Source organism: Penicillium daleae (assembly GCF_028827525.1).
Source record: "Penicillium daleae strain IBT 16125 chromosome Unknown utg000007l_segment0_segment0, whole genome shotgun sequence".
In the NCBI taxonomy this organism is placed as follows: domain Eukaryota; kingdom Fungi; phylum Ascomycota; class Eurotiomycetes; order Eurotiales; family Aspergillaceae; genus Penicillium; species Penicillium daleae.
Genome location: NW_026623155.1, coordinates 257,345 through 270,702, shown reverse-complemented (window position 1 = coordinate 270,702; position 13,358 = coordinate 257,345). Strand labels below are relative to the sequence as shown.

Below are 13,358 nucleotides of genomic sequence, written 5' to 3'. Positions count from 1 at the left end.
ACCGATGTCGATACCTCTGAACTATCGACTACCAGATGAGATGTACCATCAATCTTTCTCTAGCCTTCAGCTAGGCCACCACTCTGCAATTACGAAACAATACCATAATTACGGCGTGTAATATTACTGTCACCTGTTCTGAATAGGGTTTAGTGCCCACGTGACCCACAGATTGTACCCACAATAAAATTCCGGCGCCGGGCACTAAACCATTTTAGGATAAGGCCCCGCCCCACACGAAGAGTACTGAATCTCGCGCGTTCCAGTGTTGTTTTCCTCTTCAACTTCAGCCGTTCAGTCAGGCAAAGCTCAAGAAACTCATCGAAACCCTTCTCTCCATCTATTTACTATCAAAAACACATACTACGCAATGGCTGACGTAGTTATGTCCGGCGCTCTCCCACCTAACGACCCTCCAAACCCGGGGGATGGTCGGGATGGTCGGCAGCCAGCCGACCGTGTCGACCTCCCCCAGGGGGAGGAGGAGGAGCCCGAACAGGGCCAAGGGGCCGAGGAGGCCCAGTATGAAGAAGAAGACGTAAGGTATCCTCCTCGGTAGCTTGTAATCGCGCGTTTACTGACCTTTTTACAAGAACTTCTTCAAGAAGCCCTCACGGGCTGAACTTAAACGCGTTCGTTCACTCCGCACAGCGAAATTCAGGGTCATGAACCTAATTCAGATGAAAAATCCAGCGTCGCCGCCAGTCCCAGCGCGACAAACGTGTAAGTTCTCATCTTCTCCTCCATAACAGTAAGAGGGAGGTCTAAATGCCCGGTGTAGGAATACCAGCGCCTCAGAGACGAGTACATTACTGAGGTTGCTATTCAGATTGGTCGTCATGTTGCTCAATACATGGTTAGTCTTTACCTCATACCCCTGCCCTTGAACAGAACTCTCTCTGTGTGGCTTTCTTCACGAGTGTCTGTTCCATCAAGCGATCGTGTTCATCTACATGTGTGCCTCGATCCAGTCTTGCAATGAAGCAGTGTGCCCCTTGCACTGGGACATCATGCATCTGGCCCCGGGGCACATTGTGGAAAAATATACATCGTCGATGGGCCAGTCACCCGGCGAATAAACGAAACAGGGGGTTCTTGCTGCAGCAGTGCATTGTCTCCACTGTGGGTACCTCCCGTAATATAGACAACCATTCAGCAGCCCATCACGGGCTTGCCTCCAAGACGCCAAAGACATGGCGATAGAGGCTCTCGCGGGGGTGGAAGATCCTCTCGCGCCCGGTCTTTGACCGGAAGCAGTAAGGTTCCCTCTCCGCAACTGAAGATGTAAGATCATTGCACTAACCGTTCTGTTTCTGTTTACAGTGTCAACACGGGCTCATGCCCAGGCCCGGACTGAGGCCTTTGCCGGCCAGCAGGCCGAACTGCTTCGTGGTCGTGGGGGGGTGCGTGGTCGTGGTGGGGGGCCCCGTGGAGATCGTGGAGGGCATGGAGGGCGTGGAGGGCGTGGAGGGCGTGGAGGGCGTGGAGGGCGTGGAGGGCGTGGAGGGCGTGGAGGGCGTGGAGGGCGTGGAGGGCGTGGAGGGCGTGGAGGGCGTGGAGGGCGTGGAGGGCGTGGAGGGCGTGGAGGGCGTGGAGGGCGTGGAGGGCGTGGAGGGCGTGGAGGGCGTGGAGGGCGTGGAGGGCGTGGAGGGCGTGGTGGCCGTGGTGGCCGTGGGGATGGAGGCCGTGGGCGTGGTGGAGCTCCAAGCTCCGGGGGAGGTGACGCTGCTCGGCAGCAAGAGTAGACTGTCGGTGCTTTCTCTTGTGTGTGTTTTTTTTTTTTTTTCCCTACATGTATTACACCATGACATTGTATTGTAGTAGTGATACCCAAAGCCCCATATTAAGAGGGCTCACAATCTAGTCATTATCCATTCCCAACAGATTTCTGGAGTAAAATGAGGAAAGGAATGCGAATCGCCTTGTCACTGTACATAAAATCATGCTCCAGGGATACAGTATCCATGCCCTTGGGGAGTGGAATGATGCAAAACATCCAACCACTTGGTACGCTGCAGAGATATTTTGTACGAGCTTGTAGAATGGTTTTCAGTTAGTTACTGAAGGACCATTTGAAGGACCAGTTGAAGGACCAGTTGAAAGACCAGTTGAAAGACCAGTTGAAAGACCAGTTGAAAGACCAGTTGAAAGACCAGTTGAAAGACCAGTTGAAAGACCAGTTGAAAGACCAGTTGAAAGACCAGTTGAAAGACCAGTTGAAAGACCAGTTGAAAGACCAGTTGAAGCGCCTCTTTAAAGACTAATGAAACAATAATACACTATCAGGCAAAAGACGACATTTCCAAATTTTCCTTTTAGAAGGACAACATGCATGCTCCTTGACTTCGAATTACTGGGATGAAAGTGAATCGCTTCTGCACAATTAATACTTAAGCGCAGAGAAATTCTTCGAGAAAGAGACTATTTATCACAAGTCATTGTCAGGAGTGAATGATTTACAAGTTGAATAAGATTGATTTCGCATCCACTGAATAATACCAATGAAGAACAGTTGCCACTAAAGTCTCCATCGAGCCACAATCCCTGGGCGGTCTCACTTCTACCAGGCAATGGCTTAAATATGCGAAGCGTATGTATGCAATTATATCAGCAGACGTTGACAGCCTCACCTAAGGCTCTCGAGAATGTCGAATCCGAACTTGGTCCCAGCGTGACAACAGGAACCACCTCAGGATGGAGATTTCCTCCACCGTTCTCGTTGTCGGAGTCTTTCTTGCCGTCAGCTGCGCAGCCGGACATGAGAACCTCTATCTCGAGATCTGTGAAAATAGGTTCTGAAAGTGCCCATGATGATTCAGCAGATGTTGGGATCACGGAAGGTGATTATTTGTGGTTTCCTGCTCTCCTAAAGCAACTCCGGGAAGATTCACCACCACGGCGGGAGCCTCTACCGCCATTCTGTTGGCGTCTTAGGGGCAAGCCCGTTATGGGCTGCTGAACGGTTGTCTATATTCCGGGTTAGTACATCTGCATGAAGGTGTGTGGCCTCAGACACGTGATGAGCAAATCACGGGTTCCTTCCCAAAACGTCGCTGGCACACACTGTCCTCACTTTTAGGGAATCAATTCCCAAATCCATCTACCTGGACACCAGAAGCACCAGCTTTTTCCGTTCAATTGATCGAGTTTACAACTCAAATTGAGTTTATACCACTGACATATACACCACAGACACCATGCCTGCAAAGCGCAAGTCTGATGAGAGACCAGGCCCGTCTGGCTCGAACAATTCGAAGAAAAAGACCTCCCCAGTTTATCCAAAGCATCGCTCGCTTCGATCCTTCTTCAACAAAAAGCAGAATCCCACTGCAAATACAAGCAGTGCCATCGAGAAATCGTCCCACCTCCCTCATGCGTCTCCACGACTTTTCTCACAGAGTTTCCCCTCTTCTGGGGCACAAGTGGTGTCCAATGAAACTGCGGAATTGGCTTCGCGTGACGATGGAATCCCCATTGCCCAAGCTGGTAGCAGCTCATTTGCCCAGAACTCTACATTGGTGACCCGTCCCAAGACGGTTTCTCATCAAGCTGGTCTTGAATTCCATACGGCAAGTCTCAAAGATGATGGCAACGTTGTCGAGACAGCCAATCCATGGGAGGACCATGCACCTCGCGAGGAGATTGCATCGACTTCGACTCGAACAATCCAAGGAGGATGGTGAAAAGGAACGTCTTTCCACGGGATCAGACACTCCAGCAGGTCATGAGGAGAATGAGCTTCCCCTCGATAACCGCGAGGATGACCATGAAAGTCCTCAGGACTTCACTACTTGTAGGCACCAAATTTGTGAGGACCCACGGGTGCCAATTTCAAAAATAACAGGTCGTTCAACTGGTCTTTCATTAATAATTAGTAATTTCTACTTAGTCGTATAAATATACTGTATCCAGTCTCTGTTTTCTAATTAAAAGATGAGAGACCACGGTATAGTAGTGCTCTTTATAACAATAACCTCCATCCTGAGATTTTGATTACTGAATGCGGGTAGGATCTCTAATCTCCCTGAGTTGCATGGCCGTTAGCTTTCGCTTTTTAAGGCGCATCAGCCGTGTACTAATGTTTGCAAGATGAAGCCATGGTGTCGTACGCTACTCTCAGTACTTGCTACCTCGGGAAGCCACTGCTGACTAGAGGATCCACATCACCAGGCAGGGTTCAGGGTCTACTGGTCCTTGGGGTTCATGAAATAAATTGCCTCCATTACCAGTGATACAGATTAATTATTTGAGATCAAATAACAAAGTGATTTTGAACCGGGGAGAAGGGTACCGAGGTTGAAAGATGCTCATTTCCGCGGTTGTCCAGATGTCGGGTCCCGCTGCACGTGGTCGTGGAACCCCAATTCCGAACCAAGGATCTGGAACTATATGCGCGACTCTACAAGAAGAAAAACCAAGTTGGATGGAAAGTAAATAAAATTCATATCATTAAACGCATTAATTCATATCTCAGGTCGTATATCCTTCGATCATTGAATTTACACATGAAAGTCATATATATATTAAACCCAAACGCCGTTTAGTCAATCAAGACTGACTGACTTACAGCGAGTTGAGAATGCCCTCAAGAAGTGGGAAAAGACCCGAGACGTCGCTAATCAATGTGGTGGTTTCGTTAACGAACTTGGCCGTCAACAAATCCTCGGCATTGGTAAGCAGGCCCGAAATCTTCTTGATAGAGTCGGGCGTAATAAGAGTCTTGATCTCTGGCAAGCTTGAGTCCACCTCCTTCAGGAGATCCTTCAGAGACGAGACCATGTCAGGAGTGAGAAGTTCGCCAGCCTCACTGATCAGGTCGCTGGTACCCTCGACGAACTTGGGCGTGAGCAAAGTGGTACCGTTTCCGAGCAAGTAGGTCAAGTTGTTCAGAGTGGTCTCGTTCAAGAAGTCCTTCTTGATGGCTGGAACAACAGGAATGAGGCCGTTCAGCAGCTCGGACAGACCGCCAACAACATAAGGCGTGAGGAGATCATGGGCACCGCTGATCAAGCTCTCAGTCTCATTGACGAAAGTCGGGGTCAAAAGATCAGCAGCACTGCTTAACAGGCCGTTGATCTCCTTGACCGAGTTGGGCGTGAGAAGATTATTAGCATTCACTAAGAGAGATCCAATAGCATCGATAGTCGACTTGGTGAGCAGGGACTTGATGCTTGGCAAGAGCGGTGTGACCTCGCTGAGGATGCCCTTCAAGCCGCTGACAAGGTCCGGAGTGAGAAGCTCGTTTGCATTCTCAACCAAAGATTGAGTTTGATTTGCGAACGCGGGGGTCAAGAGTGCAGAACCCTCAGTCAGGAGATTGCTGAGTTCGTTGAAGGTCTGAGGAGTAAGGAAGCCCTTGAGCTGAGGAAGAAGCGGGACCACAGCATTGAGTAGTGTCTTGAGCGCGTTCGTGACATCTGACGTGAGCAGGTTCGAGGCACCAGCAACGAGAGACTTCGTCTCACTAACGAAGTCCTTCGTGAGAAGCGAATTACCCTCGGTAAGGAGATTGGTAAGAGCATCGAAGGTATCCTTGGTGAGGAAACCCTTGAGTTCTGGAAGTAAAGGTACGACAGCATTGAGGAGTTGCTTTAATGCATCAGTCACTTGCGAGGTGAGCAGGTTCGAGGCACCAGCAACAAGAGACTTCGTCTCGCTAATGAAGTCCTTCGTGAGAAGGGAGTTGCCATTCGATAGCAGATTCGCGAGCGCGTTGAAGGTGTCCTTGGTGAGGAAGGCTTCGATGTTCGGCATAAGAGGGACAAGAGCATTGAGCAAAGACTTAAGAGCGTCTGTAACCTGCGAGGTGAGCAGGTTCGAGGCACCTTTGACCAGCCCTTGAGTTTCGGTAACAAAGTCCTTCGTAAGAAGAGCTCCACCATTCGACACGAGGTTCTCGATGGCATTGATGTTGTTCTTCGAGAGTAAACTATCGGCGTTGACCACTAGATCATTAACCTTGTCCATATTGTCGAGCAGCTTCTGGAGGTTGTTCAGGTTGTTGTCACTCAGCAGAGCATCTGCCTTAGATAGGATATTGCTCAGAGTGGCGGTATTCTGCTTAGTGAGTAAAGAATTGGCATTCTGGATCAGATTTCCAATGGCCTGGGTGTTGTCGTTGGACAGAAGGACACGGATGTTGGTGTCGACGGGAGGAGCCAGCGAGGTAGACAGATACTTGAAAGTATCCTCAATCTCAGAGAGCAGGCTGGGGTTGAGAAGACCGGTGATACCCTTGAGGAGATCGCCGAGCTCGCCGAAAATACCAGTGATGCTGGAGGAACTGCTGCTACCGCTCAAGTCCGAAAGGAGACTGTTGATCTTGGTCTCGATATCGGAAGAAGAGGTCGAGGAAGAGGAGCTAGAACCGGAGCTGCTAGAAGCAGGAGAACCAGCAGTCTCGGCGGGAGAGGTGGACGAGCCCGCGGCAGAGACAGTGTTGGAGGCCGAGTTGCCAAGAATGGTGTTCACAATGTTGGGAACAGTATCGGTAGAAGCAGAATTCTGGTTGTTGTTCTCGGCAACTAGGTTATTGGCCGCATGGGTAGTGGCAGCCGCAGTAGTAGCGGCGGGCTCATTGGCTGCATAGACATTATTAGCCGGAGGAGCCGCGCTGGATGTTGTGTCTGTGGCGGGAACAGTAGTATCAGCTGCTGCTGCAGGCACAACACTTGAGACTGCCGGCGAAGCTCCCGCGATGTTAGACGCGGCGAGCAGGGCAGTCGCAAGGACTGGAACGAAACGCATATTGTCGGTTGATTTGGTTTCCCCCACTAGTCGGAATTGGGCTTCGTCTCTCTTCTTTTTTTCCTTATTGTCGGCTTTCAGAGGACTGAAATGGACAAGAGCCGCGAGAGATAAAAAAGAGGAGAGAGCCTGGGGAAACAAGAAAGCAATCCTTTTTTACCCCGGGGTTGCGCCAGGCCTTTATTTTGGTGAGTTGGTGATCGACCATCTGGGGTATCCTTTTAGGACATAATCCTCCACTCGGCCCACCATGGCACTAAAGGGGAGCTTTCCTCGGACTTTGGCACGTACCGGTAGGTGGATCGACACCGAGGTATGGGGACCGAGATGGGCCGGGCCACCCATGTGATGGGGAGGGGAGAAAAGGGCAAGTTAGTTCCGGGAATCCCAATCGCTAGGGACCCGCTAAGGGTGTGCTTTCTTCTGATTGAATGGAAGACGAAGAGATCTTCTCTTCAAGCTGATGACGGGAGCAGCTTGGGGCTCGAGAGCGGGCGAATTGACAACGTTTTGGCATTCTCGTCAGACATCTCTCCAGTCTATACAAAAGCTCCCTCGGCACGATGCAGGGCCTTCAATGCGCCATCCACTCAGATCAGGGGAGGGGCGCGAACCTCTTCACATGTTCTTAATTTCTGAGGGCCCAGTTAATTAAATTTCCAATTTCGGGAAGAGAACTCTGCTTGCCCATGGGGTTACGGTGGTCCATAACAGTCTGCGGGCTTTTTTGGGCACTAGTTGAAGGACTAACCCCAACCAGGCGGGGATGAACTCCACACCGGCCGATGCCAGAGCAGGCTATTTGGCAATTTGCTAACAGAACTGGGCAGACTAGGCAATCTTAGGCAGATTTGGAAATGAGGGGAGTTCGGCCTGATCCCCAAAACGGAAGTGACTCCTACCCCGGACAGCCCGACCGTCGGGCTAGTCTGCGGGGCTTTGCTGGCGGCCCGAGGATTGTGATTGGAGACGAGGAATCTATGGTGGAGAATCTGGAGATACCTTCCACTCGACCTGTGCGACTCTGCGCCGATCTTAGCTCTGTTGGTTCGTCTCAACCGGGGATGCCAATCGAGGGAGCCAACCCCGAGCGTGGCTTTTTTTTTCCCGTCCAGGAACAGGAACATCTGGTGCATTGGTCAATTATCGTGACTCGGCCGCTGTCCTTCTTCCTCCCATGATCTATGCGTCATCTTCCTCCCACATGAATGATCTTTGACTTGTGTTCCTGTCCTGCTTCCCCGGAAAGCTCAATTGATCGGCTAACGTTGACCCTTCGCCTCCACCCGTGGCGCCCAAGCGTTGGTTGTAGAAGTAAGACATAGGATGCTTCTCCTCGCCGTTGTCCGTCCATTTCCCTTTCGTTCATTGGTTCGTCTATTCCCCGAGAAGCTGCTCGTGATGTCCAACCAGGTGGACTCTGCTCATCCTTATTTCGTTTCGCTTCCAGAGCCCATAGAATGGCGTCATGTGAGAGCGATCTGTATGTACGACATTTGGATACTCTAAGCTAGCTAGCTAATTTTGGAAAACAAGTAAAATGAGAGGCTGGGCCCAGTGATGATTATTCCAGACAGCACGAAAAAAAGGGGCTTTCCGTGAATTAGCGAGGGGGAGAAAAAGGGGAGGCTTCCTCACGGACCAAAGACGAATGTTAATAACCAAAATCAAGCCACTACAAAATTTTTCTGCTCGTGCGGCTGGCCCAAGCACCGACCACGCGAACCCACGGGCGCCACCGACTATTGCGGCTGTGATGGTTCTTCAACTCATCATGAACTTGGTCACTTGAATGAAGATTTTCAAATCAAGGTTTTGGACTTACCCCAAAGCCACTGATGTCCGGCAGGAAAGTTTCAAACGCTTGAATTGCCACAGTCGCAACAAACCGGAAATTGGCATGGAGTATTCTGGAGGAATGATCGAGGAACGAACAGGCGAAGCAATTTCCTCTTTCTACGAGCGAACTTGGTGGGAAAGCCCCTCCACTCAGCCGCTCCCAAGAATGCGCCCCCTACGCCCCCCATTGTAGACCCACCCGACTCGAGTGTAAACGAGCAGCCTCAATTCAATTGCAACGCCTACTCTGGTGTCTCAATTTGAGACGCGAAAACCTCGAGATCGATCAAAATTAGGACGAGATCTTTTCTTATTCCCTATATTGAGCTTTGCAAAACATTGGGAACAGAGGAAAAGCATATCCCTTGCGATGGCATAATTGGTGGCTTATGCAAGGCTATCACGAGATGAGGAGGATGAGGGTGCAGCTGGGTTGGCCTTGCTGATGCATCCCGCAGGTACCATACATGGTCAATTTGCTTCTTTGTGTACTCAGTACTATGCAGTATGCACTTCAAGTTCACATTGCTATGCAATATGCATCCTTATCTCTTGGTTTCATTATGTAGATGGAGGGCAATATTATTGATATTGATATTGTTTTTTCTTCGGTCGCACGGACGCAACTCCGAATCGGACGGGCATGTCGCGTCAGCAACTCAGCGCACAGGTCTCAAATCGCGTTAGTCGGGGACCATCTCAAAGTTTTGTAGTACGTTTGCTAGCTACAGTATTACTCGCGACCAGCCCTTCCAGCGTGGCCATAATGGCAATGTACGTCATTTCTTTTCATCGTGAAGCCGTTGAGAATTTAGCCACCCACCCATCGAAGGATCGACTCCCTTGGACCTGAAAGATCTGCATGGTCAACAAGGGACATACCGATCATCGTCATTTGGTTTTCTTCACTGCCGGGTGCTCATGACGCTCCGTGAATTTAATGCTAAGAATATGGCCTCACGGTTTGTGTGCAGCCGGCTAGCAAGGAGACGCCATTGACAGCATCAACGCATTGGCCATATTCTTCTTCATCAGCGGCGTGCCTGTCAACTTTAATGCGCTCGTCAAACTCTTTCTTTCTCGCGTTCGAGCGCGCGAGGATCAACCTATGTCAAGCAAGTGGATCGCGAAAGGGTCTGTGTACTCAGTGGGCGGGATATCAAACCTTCATACACACGTTCAACATGAAATACAACACAACCAAGGCGGTTATTCTTTGTAATGTCATGAATTAATGCTATGAAATTAAACAATTAACCTCTGTGGATTGTCTATGACATGGCCCCAAGGATTTTGGGTCTGGATCAATAGGCAGCAAAGCACGATCTGTTGCGCTGGGGCAATTTGTACAGTTTGATAATGTTTTTTGCGCGCAACATAGTCAACATAGTCCTTCTCAACCCCACCTACGTGTAAATGGGTGACACTATCTGCGATGCTTGAGATAGTATGGTGGTCAACAACGTTGGTGATGTTCTTCCTAGCGCCGAAAATATATTTATCGGGAGGAAAGGACGCTGATGGGAACGCGACCTATTGAGCGGAAGTTACATTATTGCTCTCTACAAATCCAACATCAGGAGATACTGTAACAACTTGATATACAAAGGCAAGGTGCGTGTGAAGTAATAACGTATAAGGTAGCCCGTTTAGGTACTCTTGGCGACCGTTGTCTTCAATCGTGGAGGTTATTTGCGCCGTCGTTACGAACAACTCGATAGGCAAATCCAGTGGAGAGGGCTAGGTAGTCAGAAAGTCGCCAGTAAATCAATCAGCATGGTGTCATTTATCTCCTTAATCCCTATTTACAATACAATTATTGAACATGAAGATGTCAAATTTGGCAAGCTCGGAAAACCGCATCTTGCCGACGTTCTCGGTGTAGCCGACAGTGGCCCGGTAGTATCTGTTTTGTTTGCATTAGATTAGAAATTGGAACGAAACGTTCTCCCTTGATTGTTGAGTGGCTTGGAGTCCTTTATCCGCTAGGAGGGCAATTGTGGACTAAAATACTGTTTCGTGCTTCTCAGGAATGCGCAAATTCCACGGCGATTCCGTGGAATGCAATCGATCTTTGCCACGAGGATACGATTCATAGCCTTCGTAGCGGGAATCGCGCTTTGTATGGAACACTACAGGCTTAGTTTATCATAATGAGATAGGCCATCACCCTTTATAGGTGTATGCACCTGGTAATTTGTAATATATTCTGATAACTCCTAAAGATACATCTTAGTACTGGCAACTGTTTGAAGTAACCGAAGTGCGAGCTCCTATCCACAGGGTCAGAGCGTAGAATACAGATGGTTGGTGTGGTTTAACAGATAATTTTGACTTCAGAATAAGTGGCAGGTAATAGCTATTGGTGGACTCGACTTGACGTGGACGAGATTGATGGTGGTGAGTCGAAACCATGAGCAGGGGATGTTTCGCGATGCAAATGCGAGTGATATTTACTTCCTGCTTACCCAATAGTCTAGATTCAGTTCCAATAATTAGACAGACTGATATTCTATCTACATCATGGAGTAATTCCTACACTACTCTCAAAGTGCTGCGTGGAAGATGGCCGATATAGCGCTTGAACTGATACCCTGTTATCTTGCCATCTATTGTCTAGCACGGCCTATGACGGATACTACAGACTAGCCTCTACTTTTTAATGAGAATTCATAGTACCATAACACAATAAGGTCCTCCAATATTAAATAGATAGTTTTTCATTGCACATTTTGTAGAGGTCAGAAAGGAGGAATTGGCGAGAGGGACTCCCAAAGTCAACACGGGCATTCCGTAACGCTAGCACAGATGATCTCTCTTCGATCATCAAGTTAACCTAGTCTTTGAAGCCATTGAAGAAGACATGTCACACCAAGCAACCTCTTGCACTGACATGGCTACTCCTCCTCTTTGTTCTCCTCCAGCTTCGCAAGCGCGACGAACAGCTTCGTGAGATTATCCCAGTGTTTGTCCATTTGCTCCAACTCGGCCAGAATGGCCCGACGAACTGCAAGAATAAAGACAATTAGCTTTATGGTAATCTTGACGGGACATGATGTATTTACTCCGATCTTCATTTCCGTTGAGAGCTTTTTGTTGCAACATGCGCTTGCGCTCCGCACGGGGAAATCGAATGTGTTTCTTTTTCTTCCATAAGATAGCCTGTCGATCTGGGTGCATTCCTGCAAACTATAACAATGTTAGTGTGAGAGCTACTGCAGCTGGTAAAGTGCACGGCAGAAGCAGGTGTGAGATCCTTACCTCCTCATTATCTTTATGGACGTTCTCCGGGACTGGCTGGTTTGAGGGGCCGGCGCCCCCGAGTTGACAATCGGCCTTCTCGGGATTCTCTTTGCCTTCATCGTTTGAGAACATCTTGCAACCAAGATTCATCGAGGATTGAATCGTATCACGATGGTCTTGAGACTGCAGAGGGAGCTCAGCGTTTAGCTGTGGGATGGCGTACAGGGCTATGGGAAGCAAGAGGTGAAATTGGTTGGGCGCGTTGGTAAAGGACCGTTTTTGGGCCAAGCACAATGATGCCTCGATTAACAGGCAGGACACAAGCAATCGAGTCATACCATAAATAGCGTTCTGCCCCCTCTAGATTCCAAGGATTGCCCATGTGGTGACCCGGTAGACGCGGCTCTTCTTTAATAGACTACCTTAAAACAGGTCACTGCTATTGTATTGACCAGTACCATGTACCCGCGTCATTTTGACTGATGTCGAGAGACTTTAGTCATTACACCACAACGCTAGGTAACAGTAAATTCGACGCCGGAAAAGGCTACTCTTGACGCTGTTTTAAGCGTCGTTTTTACCATAATCTTAGTCATCGATCTCAAACGTGATCTGTTTCCGCCCACCATTTCCGTATGCTCCCTGAGTACTCATGGTTGCTCAGAGTTGCTCAGAGATCTGCTCACCCTTCACTCAGGGTGCTCAGGATATTCAATCAGAGAATTTGTCATGCCCCGTTGTTAATTTTATCCGATTGTAGCCGTTAATTGCAAAAATAGGAAAGGTCCTTCTGTTAGGCGCTAGACCATACTTAAGTTATCTCTTTCAATACCTAAAGAGGCTGCCCCCTATCAACTGTAGCTCCTGTCTACTGCACTCCTCCTCGTTCAAAGCCCGTCTATTTTTTGTCTCCTTTATCACCAGATTTTCTCTAGGCTTCAGTCTTTACCGCTTCTTTTTTTGTTCGTTCCTTTTCTTGACATTAGTTTTCCTCTCTTGCTCTGCTGTTCTCCTCCGTTTGAAAAGACCGTTATTCGAGGCTATATCTATCCCTAATTTATTCACGAAAAGCAGAAATCAACCTTATAGTGCCGAGTATTACCGCCGACGCCGTCGATAACTAGAGAAAGGCATCGTATAAAAGCGATATGCCGTTTCTACTAAGAATAACATAGATGAAGTTAAGGGATAGTGGATAAGGTAATACCTATTTTAACGATTAAAATTAAAACGAGATTAATTAAAATACGCTCTGCACTTATTTAGGGGAAGATCCACTCCTGTTCCTTGTTATAGCTCGGAAAGAAGATTTTATACCGTTTCTCGAGTAGATACTTAATAATTCTAATATCAAGAAGTTTAGTAGCTTATACAAGAATTAGAGGTAATTGTGACGATCAAGGACGAGCTAGAGTGAAGGGTCAAGTAGTGAACTGGTCAATTAGTGTTTGATGGAAGGTTCCTTTAGCCTATAACAAAAAGGCTTCTACGCGGTAGATAGAACCTCTTCTTCTTTTCTCCCCTAGATT

At 48.6% G+C, this 13,358-nt stretch overlaps 4 protein-coding genes across 4 annotated transcripts; 2 read left to right on the top strand and 2 right to left on the bottom strand.

The window, feature by feature from the left end:
- Positions 1-370: 370 nt before the first annotated feature.
- On the top strand, positions 371-2,264 carry N7458_007332 (uncharacterized protein; the record flags this gene model as incomplete). Its single annotated transcript, XM_056910714.1, has 6 exons — positions 371-538; positions 594-632; positions 694-723; positions 782-856; positions 1,324-1,764; positions 2,079-2,264. The coding sequence occupies 6 exons, from the start codon at positions 371-373 to the stop codon at positions 2,262-2,264; spliced, it is 939 nt and encodes a 312-aa protein (XP_056763540.1).
- A 933-nt stretch (positions 2,265-3,197) lies between these two features.
- Positions 3,198-3,683, top strand: N7458_007331 (uncharacterized protein; the record flags this gene model as incomplete). Its single annotated transcript, XM_056910713.1, has 1 exon — positions 3,198-3,683. The coding sequence occupies one exon, from the start codon at positions 3,198-3,200 to the stop codon at positions 3,681-3,683; it is 486 nt and encodes a 161-aa protein (XP_056763539.1).
- Positions 3,684-4,563: 880 nt separating this feature from the next.
- Positions 4,564-6,747, bottom strand: N7458_007330 (uncharacterized protein; the record flags this gene model as incomplete). Its single annotated transcript, XM_056910712.1, has 1 exon — positions 4,564-6,747. One exon carries the CDS (start codon positions 6,745-6,747, stop codon positions 4,564-4,566), a length of 2,184 nt encoding a protein of 727 aa, XP_056763538.1.
- A 4,736-nt stretch (positions 6,748-11,483) lies between these two features.
- Positions 11,484-11,961, bottom strand: N7458_007329 (uncharacterized protein; the record flags this gene model as incomplete). Its single annotated transcript, XM_056910711.1, has 3 exons — positions 11,484-11,593; positions 11,652-11,775; positions 11,848-11,961. The coding sequence occupies 3 exons, from the start codon at positions 11,959-11,961 to the stop codon at positions 11,484-11,486; spliced, it is 348 nt and encodes a 115-aa protein (XP_056763537.1).
- Positions 11,962-13,358: the final 1,397 nt, after the last annotated feature.